This window comes from Dipodomys spectabilis, unplaced genomic scaffold, assembly GCF_019054845.1.
Source record: "Dipodomys spectabilis isolate Male_0828 unplaced genomic scaffold, ASM1905484v1 ptg000365l, whole genome shotgun sequence".
NCBI classification, from domain to species: domain Eukaryota; kingdom Metazoa; phylum Chordata; class Mammalia; order Rodentia; family Heteromyidae; genus Dipodomys; species Dipodomys spectabilis.
The window spans coordinates 13,746,125-13,761,454 of record NW_024871042.1 but is presented as its reverse complement, the minus strand read 5'-3'; the positions used below and the strand labels follow the sequence as shown (position 1 = coordinate 13,761,454).

The 15,330-nt window shown below is 47.2% G+C and overlaps 1 protein-coding gene across 1 annotated transcript in view; it reads right to left on the bottom strand.

The window, feature by feature from the left end:
- Gpd1l (glycerol-3-phosphate dehydrogenase 1 like) overlaps positions 1–13,129 on the bottom strand; it is a 52,288-nt gene extending 39,159 nt beyond the window's left edge. Inside the window, exon 1 of the mRNA XM_042666445.1 lies at positions 12,955–13,129. Coding sequence (XP_042522379.1) covers positions 12,955–13,022 — 68 coding nt within the window. The 5' untranslated portion in view covers positions 13,023–13,129. The remainder of the gene's footprint in view (positions 1–12,954) is intronic.
- Positions 13,130–15,330: the final 2,201 nt, after the last annotated feature.

Sequence of the window (15,330 nt, the reverse complement as noted above, 5' to 3'; positions counted from 1 at the left end):
TCTGCCTCTCTTTCTGCCTTTCCTTCTTTCTTTCTCTTTCTCTCTTTCTCTTTCTTTCTTCCTTTCTCTTTCTCTCTTTCTATCTTTCTGCCAGTCCTGGGGCTTGCACTTGGCCTGGGCACTGTCCCTGAACTTCTTTTGTTCAAGACTAGCACTCTACCACTTGAGCCACAACATCACTTTCAGCTTTTTCTGTTTATGTGGTATTGAGGAATTGAACCCAAGGCTTCACGAATGCTAGAGAAGCACCCTACCACTAAGCCACATTCCCTACCCCAAGAAGTTTTTTCTTTGATAACTCTAATGAAAGAATATGGTAAAATGCATCTTGCAAATTCAAATTTTAGGACATCTGTAGTTTTCTAACTATTCTGAACAGAGTAGATGGTAAGAAAGGGAGGAGGTATCCCAGCTGAAGAACATAGAAGAATTGTCATCCTTCCTCTCTCTTCCCTCACAGATGGGGGGGGGAGGTGTACGTTGGCATAGGGCTTGAACTTAAGGCCTGTCCCTTACCTTCTTCACTGAAGACTGATGCTCTGCCACTTGAAACACAGCTCCACTTTGGGCCGTGTGTGTGTGTGTGTGTGTGTGTGTGTGTGTGCGCGCGTGCGTGTGTGTGTGTCTGTGTCTGTGTGTGTCTGTGTGTCTGTGTCTGTGTGTCTGTGTCTGTGTGATTAATTGGAAATGAGTCTCTCAGACTTTCCTGCCTAGGTTGATTTCACAATCTTAAGATTATAGGAATGAGCCATCAGCACCTGGCTCCTTATCTCTCATTCTAGCCAGCTCTAATTTATTTCAATCTATATGCTTTGACAACTACAAAAACCTGAATAAATCTACCATAGATGATTCTATATCAGGAAAGAGAAAAAATGATAATTTATACCATCAAATCTCAACTTTGATTACACACTAGAATTACTTGTGAGGGTCAAGATCCTGAGTTCCAAGCCATACCCAAACCACAAAACAATAAAACTGGCTCCTCCAGGGTGCCATTTTTCAAGTTCACAGTGACTCATTAGGGAACTTGGGCAGAGAACTGATGCTCAACATGATCTAGAACTCTCATGCCCTCTTCCTACCAAGAAATGTTATGGCTAGGCAGCTGTGCCTACCGATGTCAGCAAAACAGCTTATTATCCATTTCTGCTGATACTTGTAAATGGGAGGCTGAGTCTCCCCATCACTACACCTTTCTTCTCAGCTGAGTATGGCTGCTCATATAGTGCTCCCCTGGCATCCAGTTAAACTGGAAGATGACTGGAAACATAGCTCAGTGGTAGAGTGTTTGCCTAGCAATATAAGGCCTCGAGTTCAACCTCTAGTAGATGGGAAGAAGGCTAATTCAAACACAAATCAGGCAGGGTGACAATGTTTCACGCCTGTAATCCTAGTTACTCAGGAGGCTGAGATCTGAGGATCAAGGTTCAAAGCCAGCCTGGGAAGAAAAGCCTCCATGAGAATCTTATCTCCAATTAACCACCAAAAAACAAAGTGGTAGGGCGCTAGGCTTGACCAAAAAGAGCCCAGGGATAGCGCCCAGGTCTTGAGTTTAAGCCCTACCACCGACTGAACACACACACACACACACACACACACACACACACACACACACACACACAACACACACACACACACACACACACACACACACACACACATCAGAGCAAAAGTCCCCTTCCCCTGATCTTTTCTGTGGCCTCTACAGGAAGCCAACTATTTACAGGCAGAGGTAAACTAGAAACATCTGCTGAAATGAGCTAGAATTCAAATAAGAGGGGTACTATTTTGTTTTGTTGGTTGTGGGGCTTGCACTCTAGCCTGGGTGCTATCCCTCAGCTCTTCAGCTCAAGGCTAGCTAGTGCTCTACCACTTGAGCCACCACAGCTCTATGTCTGGTTTTCTGGTGGTTTACTGGAGATAAGAGTCACACAAACTTTCCTGCCCAAGCTGGCTTTGAACCGTGATCCTCAGACCTCAGCCTCCTGAGTAGCTAGGATTACAGGTGTGAGCCACTAGCGCCGGGCTAATGTGGGTACTGTTAAGAACAAAGCCCAGGGCTGGGAATGTGGCTTAGTGGTAGAGTGCTTGCCTTTCATGCATGAAGCTCTGGGTTCAATTCCTCAATAACAGAAAAAAAGCCAGAAGTGTTGCTATGGTTCAAGTGAAAGAGTGCTAGCCTTGAGCAAAAGAAACTCAGGCCCTGAGTTCAAGCACCAGGACTGGCCAAAAAAGGGAAAAGAAAAAAAAGCCCATCAAGCCATGTCTGCACATTCTTTTTGGTTTACTGGGGCCTTAAATGACTGGACAAAAATTACAGGAAATTCCATTGTGTGCCATGATTTAATCCAGTGCATAAGTCAAAGCCTCATTATGCTTCCTCCCTAGTCCTATCAGTAATGTCACCCGAGCATTCAGCCAGCCATCTCAGTCATTAAACACTTACTGAGCACCTATAGCATACAACACATTGGGCTAGCTATAGGGGGGGTCAGCAGAGAAAAAGACCATGTGTTGTTCACTGCTCTCAGAAACTTAGCAGCCCCAAAGATACTCAAGGTGAAGGGCCTTCACAATTAGGAGTGTACTAAGAGGTAAAAGGACATATTTCTACAGGCCAACTGTCTAGACTTTTAACACAAAGGGGCCCAATGCAATCCATAAGTCTCCACAGCCTTCTGTAGAGGAAACCATGATGGTCAGAGCCTAGTCAACAGTACAGGAAGAGGACCATACCCCTGCTAAGAAGCAAAAGAACTTCATGATCAGGGCTAGGATGAGCAACATCCAATACTCAGCTAAGCTCAGAAATGTGAGGAGGGCCAAGCTGAGAATGCAGCTGGCCAGGGCTCATGAGCAATAATGAGTGCTTGTTATCCTAGGCAGCTGAGCCCAAGATGGGGTGGGCAGTCTTGCAGCCACAAGTGATGGGATGAAATCACCAAATATGACAACTTAGAGGGTACTGAGGTGTCTACCAGGGAATCCTGGGCCAGGCTACTACATCTGGAGGAGTCGAGGGGTCAGTTCAGAGTGAGGGAAAGACATCAATTCAATGAACTTTAAAAAGAGACAGAGATCTTGGTGCCTAAGGCCTAGTCTTGTTCTAGGTAACTCATAAATCCTTTGGGGGGCAGTAGAAGTCACATTTCATTTTTTAAATACTCTGGGTAAGAAGTTGGACTGAACATTTTCTCATTCTGTTAATTATATATAATATCAATTACATATATTATATAATTATATATAACATGCAATATATAATATCAAAAAGCATAACGTAAGCTGGGCGCCAGTGGCTCACGCCTATAATCCTAGCTACTCAGGAGACTGAGATCTGAGGATCACGGTTCAAAGCCAGCCCAGGCAGGAAAGTTGGTGAGACTCTTATCTCCAATTAACCACCAGAAAACTGGAAGTGGTGCTATGGCTCAAGTGGTAGAGTACTCACCTTGAGCTGAAGAACTGAGAGACAGCACCCAGGCCTAGAGTTCAAGCCGCACGACCAAGCAAATAAAATAAATACATAAAAAAAGAGGAGCAACTTAACTTTCCTCCTGAATCAAACAGGAGTGGTGAGTTATGAAGATGGCTTGAAGGTCTTGACACAAGTGGAATCTATAACTAACTATAAAAATGGGACAGGGACTGAAGGTATAGCTAGGTATATATAACACTTGCCTAGCATGTGTGAGAACGTTGACTCAGTACACAGAGACTATACATTTTTATATACCCAGATATATTTTTTTCAAAGTAAGTCCAGCACCAGTGGTACATGCCTGTAATTCTAGCTACTGAGAAGGCTGATTTCTGAAGATATTAAGACTCTTATCTCCAATTAATTAGCATAGCCAGAAGGCATGGCTCCAGTAGTAGAATGCCAGCCTTGAGAGAAAAAGCTAAATGAGAATGAAAGACACGAGTTCAAGCCTAATACCAGCACAAAAAAAAAAAAAAAAAAATTAGAAACCGAAGAGGAGTTGGGGATTTAGCTTGGTGAAGGGCAAGGCCCTGAGTTTGGTACAAGTCCAAGTCCTGGTTACAGTCCCCAAAGGTGGCTTGCATGTGACTGGCAGTGCTGGGTCCCATGTTTGGGGTTAGGGTGACACTGCACAAGTATAGTGGGCTGTAGGTCTTGTCCCCCTGGGCAAGGGCCCAGCTCTTCCATCTACAGGATGATGGATGAAGCAGGTGATTTCTTCCTTCCATTGCTTCCCAAAGTGAGCAATAGGAAGCAGGAACACCCAAAGGCTGGGTACTGCTCCCCTCACTCCCTCCCCCCAGCAGCAAATGACACCTTTGTGCTTTTGTCAGCTGTCACATCTCTTAGACACCTAGCATGAGCTGCCATCTCTCAGTGCTAGTGGCCCCTCTCTCCCCTGGAAGGCCTGGGTCTCCTCTTGCTGGGTGGTTATCTAGCAAGAACTGTTCTGTTTGGGGGCTGTGGTTTTGTTACTGTGACCTCCAGCTAGTGCTCTTCACAAAGTACTTGAAAGAAAGTAATGAAATAACTGTACAGGTATGAAGCAGACAGAGCGAGGCCCAATGAGGTAAGGCTCATCCTGTCTGGACTCTGGCACTCTGATCTTCTCCAAGCAGTGACCATGATCTAGGGAGGGGCTGAGGAGCCCAAGTCAGTAAAAAGTACAAGCCGACCTGGGATAGACCCAACCTGTCCTGGGTTTTTCACATCACCCATGTAAACATGAATTATCTTAGTTTTGGGCCATATCACATCTGCAATGCTATGAAAATGCAACTTAAAGAGAACCTGAGCAGGTATTTGATTTAAGAGCTCAATTATTGACAGCAGACCACAGGGATATAGATTACCCCACTTTACAGAAGAAATTGAGGCTCAGGGAATGTAAATGTCACCAAAAATCCCACTGTGTATCTAGAGCCAGGACTTCAAACCCAGATCTGTCTGTTTCTAAAACCACACTTCCCACCAATTTAGTTTGTCCTGGTGTAAAATGGAATTGCTGATAATACAGCTGGAGCTCCATGAAGAAGAGATTCCCTGCTGGGGGCAGGGATCCAGCGAATAAAAGCAGACACACCTCTGCCCCCATGGAGCTAGGAGACTGACAGTGTTGCTGCCTGGTGACAACGTGGCCAAGGGGAGAGGGCTTGTGACCCAGTGCCAATGACACTTGTCAGGTCATTCAGAGGAAAGGTGGCTTCTGAAGGCTGGGTGGGTCTCAGGGGGCAGGGAGGAGGAGGAGGAAGAGGAAGGGGAAGAGGAGGAGGAGGAAGGGAGGGGAGGGAAGCATGGGCATGCAGGGGAGGTAGAGATGGTGGACAAGGCAGTGAGGAGCCAGGAGTGAGAAAGGGGTACACTGATATGTCTCAAGGCTGGCGCCATTATTACTCCCTCACATGAATGAACAGACCAAGAACGTGTACAGTGGTTAACAATAACAACAAAAACAAATACCCAGGGTCTTCTGTAGCAGATCAGGGCAAGAAGGGATAAACAGACCCCAGCTCATCCTTTGGTATTTGTTCTGTCCCCTTCCCATCTTCCTAAGAAGGGATGAGATCTGAATTAGGCTGAAGATGTGTCCATCAGCCAAAGGACGGTTGGCTACCAAGTCAGGCAAAGGTCAAGAATGGCCCTGGAGTGCAAAGCCGTGTGAAGACACAAAGGACCTTGCAGCACACCTCTCCTTTTCCCAAGGAGGAAACCGAGGCCTGGAGAGAACTGGCGGAGGTTCTGCCACATTCTCCACAATCCATGCTCATCTCTCCCAGAGCTGATCTGGGTTAAGGTTCCCAGGGCAAGAGGATGATCCATTTTAGCTTGATGAATTTATAGTCCCACTCCTAAGAGCAGTACATGAAAGAAAAGAACTATGAAGAATCTCATCACCCAGGAAGAACCACTGTTAACATTTTGTGTAATTTTTTGCACTTAAAAGGCTTTTGAAGTACAATCAAATGGCACTATTTTAAATGCAAATGTAAAAAATAAAACATTTTAAAAACAGATTCAACTTGGTGAATGTTTATTTGATCTCTGGGTAGAGAGCCTCTCTAAGCTTAAACAGGGAGAGAGAGAGAAAAAAAACATCCTCACTTAAAGAAAATGAGTGAGATGAAAGAGACCTGGGGTCACTGTTGAGAAAAATGCTTACCAGAGAATATATATAAGGCAAGATGCAAAGTAGTGATCACTTATAATTAATAAAAGCTTACTTTGGAGGCTGAGATCTGAGGATCCTGGTCCCAAGCCAGCCAGAAGTGAGGCTCTAGTAATAAGAATGGCAGCCTTGATCAAGAAAAAACTAAGAAGCCAGGCGCCAGTGGCTCACGCCTATAATCCTACTCAAGAGGCTGAGATCTGAGGATCGAAGTTCAAAGTAAGCCAGGATATGAAAGCCCGTGACTCTTATCTCTAAAAAACCACTAGAAAACCAGAAGTGGCGCTGTGGCTCAAGTGGTAAGAGCACTCGCCTTGAGCTGAGGGACAGTGCCCAAGCCCAGAGTTCAAGTCCCAGGACAAAAAAAAAAAAAAAAAAGAGTTAGGACTATTACAGCTATTAAAAAAAAAAAAAGAAATGAGACATTAAGCTGCAGGTAAGTCATAGAGTGATCATGTAGCAAGTGCTATGAAGAGGATGGAACTCAGACTGGCTTGTTTTTTCTTTCAAAGCTCTAACTTATGAGTTTGGTGTGGTAATTAGTGCCTGTCTATAATCCCAGCACTTGGTTGGAGGCAGGAGGACTGTGAAAGAGGCCAGCTTGGGCTACAGTGAGCCCTGGGGGGGGGGGGGGGGGGGGGGGGGGGAAGGGGAGAGAGAGAAAAAAAGACACTCTTTGTGTCTGTATATACGTAAAATTCAAGATCGTAAATAAAAATCAGGTGGCTCATGCCTGTAATCGTAGCTACTCAGGAGACTGAGACCTGAGCATCACTGTTCAAAGCCAGCCGTGGCAGGAAAGTCCCTGACACTCTTACCTCCAATTAACCACCAGAAAACTGGAAGTGGCACTGTGGGTCAAAGTGGCAGAGTTCTAGCTTTGAACAAAAAAAGTTCCAAGGCTAGGATTGTGGCTCAGTGGTAAAGTGCTTGCTTAGCATGCGTGAAGCCCTGGGTTCGATTCCTCAGTACCATATAACCAGAAAAAGCCGGAAGTGGCGCTGTGGCCCAAGTGGTAGAGTGCTAGCCTTGAGCTGAAGAGCAGAGGGACAGCGCCCAGGCCCAGAGTCAGGCCCCACGACTGGACCCAAAAAAAAAAACCAAAAAAACAAACTCCACAACCCCCCCCAAAAAAGTGGGGGGAGAGGATTAAAGGCTGCTGACCTTTTCTATCTGGCTGGGGTTGCTACATGAATTACTGCTTTCATCCAAGGGATATTTCCATAGATAGCCAGTGCTCAGGTTATTACATCAGAGTTCTCTAGGGATGGAGAAACACAAATTCCAGATTTTTTTTTTTCTTCTTCTTCTTCTCATAAGCCAAGCAAACCACTTCCTTTTATTGGCCTGAGCAAGCCTGGTAGAGATGGTATGAGTGGTTACACTGAAGAGAACAAGAAGCTGCTTTATTATCCAAGTCAGTGTCTGTCCAACTAAGAGTTAGGTACTAAGATGATTCAGGGGGAAATGAAAACGATGAAACTTTATAGAAATATGGGATTTGGGGCTGGAAAAGTGGCATAGTGATAGAGTGCTTGCCTAGCATCCATGAAGCCCTGGGTTCAATTCCTCAGTACCACATAAACAGAAAAGGCTGGAAATGGAGCTGTGGTAGAGTGCAAACAAAGCTCAGGACAGTGCCAAGTCCCTGAGTTCAAGCACCAGGACTGGTAAAAGGAAGAAGAGGAGGAAGAGGAGGAGGAAAAATAATCAAAGAAGAAATGTGGGATTTGGAGTAAGTAACATCTGGGTTTGAACTTCACCTTTAACTCTGAGTTAAATTCAGTTACATCATCTAAGATTGAGGTAGCAAATAGGCTTGGTACAAACTTTAAGTGAAAAATCCTATAATCTAGGTGGTAATTACTATTACTTCTCCTTCAGGAGAGAGGAAGTGGGAGAAAAGCATAGAGAAAGGAGATAAGGTTCCTGAGAAAAAAGACACCTACCTTGCTCAGGATGAGACACAGGCAGTAAGTTTTCCAAGTTGTACAGAGGTTCTAATCCTAGAACAGGAGGGAACTCGAGTATTCTCGCAGCTAAGCCCTAACCTATCCCACCATGTCCTCCTTCCAGACCAGGAGCTGGTAGCTCATGCTTGTAATTCTAGCTACTCCAAAGACTGAATCAAAGGATCAGGGTTCACAGCCAACGTGGGCAGGAAAGTCCAGGAGACTCAACAAGTCAATCAACCACTAAAAAAGCTAGAGTGGAGCTATGGCTCAAGTAGCAGAACTCCAGCCTTGAATTTAAAAAAAGACAGTGCCCAGAACTTGAGTTTAAGCCTCAGGACCAGCAAAAAGAAGAAAAAGAAAGCAAAATCTCCCTCTAGCTTCACAGCAGAGGGTGTCTGACGCTTCCATCTCACCCCCCACTGGCAAGGGAGTACTTCTGATTAGAGGAGATCAACTAGGTTGTTTCTCCCTCTCCAAGCAGCAGGACAAAAGCAACAGCACTGATCAAGGTGTCCTAGGAGAGTGAAGAGCTGCAGTGCCACATTCAGCCAGACCCTGCCGGACATCAGTGCAAAGCAGACCAACACCGCCCCGACCTACACACTCCGGAAAACAGCCAGGAGCATGAGTAGCATAGTCCTGGGAAAACTATCCGCTGCCTGTCAGTCATTCAAATCTGTTGTCTTCTCTCCCATCCTCGGCCTTCACTTCTTTTTTCTTTTCTTTTTTTTTTTTTCAGAGCTGAGGACCGAACTCGGGGCCTTGCGCTGAGCAGGCAGGAGCTCTTCCGCTGAGCTAAACCCCCAGCCCCTGCCTTCAAGTCTTGAACAAAGTCCAGCATATTTTTAGAGATAGTTCTGGTCAAGGATGATGAAACTAATGAAAATAAAGAGCTGGACAGCTGTGGCTCATACCTGTAATTCTAGCTACTTAATAGCCTAAGATCTGAAGTTCAAGCTTGAAAGCCAGCCCAAGCAGGAAAAGTCTGAGACTCTTATCTCCAATAAATAACAACAACAACAAAAAAAAAACAGAATTGGAGTTGTGTCTCTACCACTTTAGTAGATTGTCAGTCTTGAGTAAAAAAGCTAAGGGACAGCACTCATGCCCTGAGTTCAACCTCCAGTAGCAGCACCAAAAAAGAAAAAGAGAAAAAAAAAACCGTTAGTCACATACTTGTCGATGATCACCTCCAGTAATCCTAACCAGAATCCCAGACAGCAAATATGAATATAAGCAATGATTCAAGCAGTTTACCCAAAGCCTGCTGTCTGCCAAGCTAGGATCAGGGCAGAAGCTTAGGAAGTTGATTCTGAAGCCCTTCCCTACCAACTGCCCTGCCTTTCCTCAAAGGAAGATGATTTCTGTCTCACAGAAGTTGATTATAAGATACAGCCTGATGCTTTAGTTCTGCAATGCATTCTGCATTTCTCCAGAGTGATCTTCCCAAAATAGAGGTAAAGAAACTTTGTTACACGTTTGGAGAAGCCCAGAAAAAAGTTTTCCAAGTAACAACTGATAGGCTCAATAACTCTTCAGCTGCTTCCCCCACATCCTAGGGTCCAGCACCTCTCATTCACCTGGAGGATAAGGCAAGGACAAGACAAGGTTATGTTTGGGGCCCAGCACCTCTGCCAGCAAGTCCTTCTGACTAAAGTTCCTGGCAAGTGCTGGACTCAAAGCAACTGCTAACACTTCCAAGCTCACAGTTAAAGGGCAGTCAACACCTTTATCTACAGAAGCACTTAGACCTACTTCAAAGTGTCAAGTATAAATATTGCTTAAGCATCTTTAACTTTCCCTAGGGAAGAATAGAACTACTTGGAGCGCACAAATTCCAGTAATCTGTTTTAAAATTAGCCAGAGGCTAAAGTCCCTCAGGGCATAGGATGCCAGTCTCCCAGAGGGAGGATTCAGGAAGCTAGTGGTCTAAGCTACTCACTGTGTAAGAACCATTATGAGTGTAATGCCTAAACAGGTGAAGCACACATGCTCAACTCCACTACACATTCTTTTCCATTTATCTTCTAAGCCCTTATTTAGCTGACACCTGAAGGTAAATTGCCTGAAGGCAAGAGCCCTGCATGGGTGTCCCCATCCCTGCAAAGACCACAGTACTGACTTGGGACAAACTACGGAACCATGACTCAGTGCTCCATGCTTCCTGTAGGCCTCTCTCTCCATCTTGTCTTCAGCCCCTCTGCCTGAACTTCTCTGCAGAGGTCATGCTCTGCAGAGGTCATGGTCTCCCTCTCCTCACACTGGAGTGATAGAACCCAAGCCAAGGGGCAGAGAAGCCAAAAATGGTTCCTGTCTGATCCAGTAATTAATGGAGCTAGGCAGCCAGCCCAAACTCTCAGAACATTTCTCAATCACTGGACTTCAATGCCACTGGCCAAGTTCTACTCCATTTCCCTGGGTGGAGTGGGCCAAGAAAACAGTCAAGTATATCAGTACATCAGAAATCATGGGCTAGCTGCCAAATCTCTGGAGGGTGAAGAAGGCTCATGTCACTGCTCTTATTAGGCCCAATCTAACCAGCCAAAATGGTGCCACTTCTACCACCAGCACCTTGCAAACAGCAAAGGGGCTTCTGCTTGTAGAATTTGACACAAAAGGAAACTAATGTTGAGAGAACATGCATTGGAACAGGGGATGTGGATGAAGTGAGGCGCTGAGTTTACTTAATTCCCGGTATGGGGCATAGAAGGGGAGGAGGTGGGGCAGACAGCCACGTGCTAAGTGGAGGGTTTCCAGAGGTGACTAACATCAATCACACAGACCTGACCTTGAGATGAAAGTGCCAGAGCCAAGCCCAGGGTCCAAATGACACTCTTCAGAGGCGACTGCAACTAACTCCTTCAGGAGTCCTGCAGAACATTCTGTTGTTGGTTGAACAGGATCCTGGGTTTGCAAGGGAGGAGACAAACTCCTGTGTAGCATTCCCTTGGGTCTGATGAAACTATCCCCAAGGACAGAGTAACTCACAGGCTTTTCCTCAGGAGGGAAAACCTGGGAGGACAAATGTGGATGGGAGACTTGTTTCCACTATATTTTACTGCCCCTTTGGGTTTTCAAACCCTGTTCATGTTGGACTGAGGCTACATGTCAGTGGCAGAGTGATTGTCTCAAATACCAAAGCCCAGGGTTCCATCTCCACTATCTACGTTTGTATTATCTAATTAAATACAACTATATTTTAAAAACTCAGTTTGGTAGCTGAGTAGAAGAAGATGTTCTTAGCATCCAAGAGGCCCTGGGTCCAATCAGCATCATCAGGAAAAGTTATCTTCTCTTATATCATTATTTACTTAGCACATGCCAGGCACCAGGAGAGATGTTAAGTCTCAGGGGCTGGTAGTGAAGAATGGAGAAAATTAAATGTCAATCCAGACCCAAGTGCTGTGTCTCATGCCTGGAGTCCTAGCTACTCAGGAGGCTCAGATATCAGGACTAAGGTTTGCAGCTAGGTCAAGCATACAAATCCAAGAGATTCTTATATCTAATTTTGCCAACCTTGGGTGAAAAAGCTAAGGGAGAGCTCCCTGATCCATGCTTAAAGCCTTCACACACACACACATACACACACCAAGTTTACCAAAGGCCAAGTGAGAAATCAGATCCTCCCACACAAGCCTGGGCAGGAAAGTCCTTGAGACTCACCTCCAACTGACCCCTAAAAGCTGGAAGTGGAGCTCTAGCACAAGTAGTTTTATACTCCTCTTGAGCAAAAAAGCTAAGGGACAGAGCAATGGTCCTGAGTTCAAGTCCCAGTACTCATACCCAAATGAATAAAGAAGTCAATCCAGAACAGTGGAAGATGCCAGCAACAAGAGCCCTGTCAGAAGCTACTGGCTTTGTGGGATGGAAACCAGGTCAGGTTTCCTGAAGAAGTACTTTCTGGGCCAAGACTTAAAGGAAGACTAAGACCAATTACCTCCTCCCCACGCGGACAACAGTCAGAGAAGCCTGAGCTTAGTGTGAGGTAGGACACAGAAGCAGGCCTTAGCTGAATAACACTGAAAGCTCATCATGGCCCCTAAGGGGGAAGAATGCATAGCCTGGGGAAAGAGCATGGGAATGCAAAGCTATCTTCTGCCTCCTTTCCTCCCAGGCTCCTCTCCTTTCCCCCAAGCACCAAGGACTCCTCCAGGGGTTGGCTAAGCAAGGGCACTCAGAGCTGACAGCAGTGAAGGGCTTGGAGGAGCACCTGGCACAAAGTGCTTTATCCACCACGTTCCGATTAAAGCCCAGGGGCAGGACAAGCCTTTGCAAACACCTTCCCCGAGAATGCCCCACGTCCCTGGGAGCAAGGCCTCTCTGAACTTGGATTTGCTTCCGGATACAATCTCTCTCACGGTAATGTAGAGTCAGAGACAGGTGAGGTCTGTCTTGTGCCAGCCCCTGCGGAGACCCGGGCAGCCGCTGGTGCCTCCGTTTCCCCCACACCAGAACTGCAGGAAGAAGGCGGGCGCCTGGGTCAAGCGCTCCAGCCTGGCGCTGCGCTGCGCAGGGCGGAGAGGGTTCTCCGGGTGCTGCGCGGAACGTGCGGGAGGCGAGCGGGAGGCGCTGGGCGCGCGGCCGCCCTCGCGCAGACAGGTGCCCGGCACGCGCGCGGCCTCCCGGCGCGGTCCCCGCGGGCTCCCGGGCGCAGCGCCTCCCGGCGCCAGCCTCGGCGCGGCCTCCCGGCGCGCGGTGCCCAGCCTGGCCGACGGCTCTCCGGCCCCGCCTCCGCGCGCGGTGCCCACGCCGTGACGGGGGCGCGCGGCCCCCCTGGCCGCAGCCGGGCTTCCTGGAGGCGGGGCTCGCGCCGGCCGCCCGCCGCCCTCCGGCCGGACACTCACCAGTTCCCCGAGCCCACGATGCACACTTTCAGTGGCGCCTCTGCCATGGCCAAGCCGGTTCGATGCATCCCTGCCCGGGTCGCCCCGGCCCGCGGACGCCTCTACTCGCCCGGCCCAGCTGGAAGCGGCGCACGGAGACCCCACCCTGGACCGCCTCTGGGCCAATGGCCACCGCCACCCCGCCCGGGCGCCCCCGGGCCACAGCTGACAGCCGCGAGGCCCCGCCCCGCCACTCCCAAGAACCCCTGCGCACGCCTGGCCAGGGCCTCTCCCAAACTCCACCCCGTCCCGAGGCATTTCGGGAAGTGTAGTCCACGCCCCGCCCTCGTGCACACCCTAGTCTTTGGGCAGCAGTAGCTATCTCTGCTCTGGGGTTTGAGCTGGCTGCACCCTCAGGGACAGGGGAGGTCCGACCCAGCCCCTGGGGGTCCTCCTGCACGCCTCTCCTCCCCTTGTGCTACAGAAACTGCCACTGCCATTTGGCGCCCTGGGGTCGAGTTTCTAAGTTCAACCCCAAAGTGACTGGGACTTGACAAATCTCCTTGAACACACCTGTCTCTCCGGCCTCTGGCTCACGCACAACTCATAGGCACGCAATTCGGAACTTCCCGGTGAACTTGGATCCTCTGAGGCCTGTGCACGGGAGGGTTGGAGACTAATCTATGTAGAGGCAAATCCGGAAATTGAATGGAGGGCAGGACTTGGCTCATCCTAGTCTTGGCAGGTCTGACTGGCCCTTGTTTGTGTTGGTTTGTGGCTGGTTCTTTTTTTTTTTTTTTTCCTTGTTTTTAATGGTGACCGTAGTGGGGCTTGAACTCAGGGCCTGGACACTGTCCCTGAGCTTCTTTTGCTCAAGTCTAGCACTCTACTGCTTGAGCCCCAGCTCTTGTTCTGAAGGCTTATTATAAGAGTCTCAAGAAAGGCTGGGAATGTGGTTTAGTGGTAGAGTGCTCTCCTAGCATGCATGAAGCCCTGGGTTTGAGTCCTCAGTACCTCATAAACAGAAAAAAACAGAAGTGGTGTTGTGGTTCAAATGGTAGAGCTCTAGGCTTGAGTACAGAGATTTTCAGGGACAGTGCCCAGGCCCTGAGTTCAAGCCCCAGGACTGGCAGAAAAAAAAATTTTTTCCTGTGTAGTCTGGCTTCAAACTGCAATCCTCAGATCTCAACCTCTTGAATAGCTAGATTATAGGCATGAACTACCATGTAAGGCTGTCATTTGTGGCTCTAAGACATGCTTTCCTCTGTCCTCATAAATAAGCACATTATTCATTTTGAGTGCAATGACACTGAACTAGATGCTGTCTGAGAAGGATATGATTGTGGAAAACAGGTTAAACTATTACTGCTCTCACTGGAGCTAGCATGGGGATAGCCTTAGGCCCAGACAACCCAGATCAATTACATCAGAATCCTGAGAGGCAGGACTCAGATGTTAATTTATTTGTGTGTACCAGTATTGGGGCTTGAACTTATGGCTTTATACTACTTAGCTTTATCTTATCCAGGTTGGTATTCTATCACTTGAGCCATACCTCCACTTGGAACATCTTGCTGGTTAATTAGCGGTAAGAACCTTAGGGGCTTTTCTGCCCAAGTTGGCTTTGAACAAGAATCTTATGATCTTTTCTGCCCTGGTTCGCTTTGAACTTCGATCCTCAGATCTCACCCTCCTGAGTAGCTATGTCTATAGGCATGAGTCTCCAACACCCTGCCAGATATTTCTTTCTTTTTTGTTTATTTTTAAAGTTCAAAAAGTGATTGCAAAAACAAACACCTAGCTGGTTGCTGGTCATCCTAGCAACTCAGGAGACAGACATCTGAGGATCAATGTTCACAGCCAGCCCAGGAAAGAAAGTCTATGAGACTCTTATCTCCAATTAACTCCCAGAAAACAGGAAGTAGAGCTATGACTCAAAGTGTTAGAATGTTAGCTTTGAGCAAAAGAGCTTAGCATCCAGGCCCTGAGTTCAAACCCCTTGACCAAACAACAACAACAACAACAAAAAGAAACCCAAAAACCTGTCATCCCAACATTTACTTGGTGTCAAGTTAGAGGCCAACATGAGCTACATAAGGTCATCTTATCTCAAAAGGTGGAGAAGGGATAACAGATAAAGAGCTTTAGAACACTGACTAAAGAAATAAATACTGTAGCACATAGAAAAATTCCAAGCCTATTAGCTTGATGAAAGCAGATTCACTATTAGGTTACTTTTGGACTCTAGGTGAAAGAATTATCTGATGTTTCCTGTACTTAAGTACAGAAATACTTCAGTGAGGGCTGGGAAGGTGGCTCAATGGTAGAGAACTTGCCTTGCATGCATGAGGCCCTGGGTTTGATTCCTCAGCACCACATAAGCAAAAAGAAAAAAGC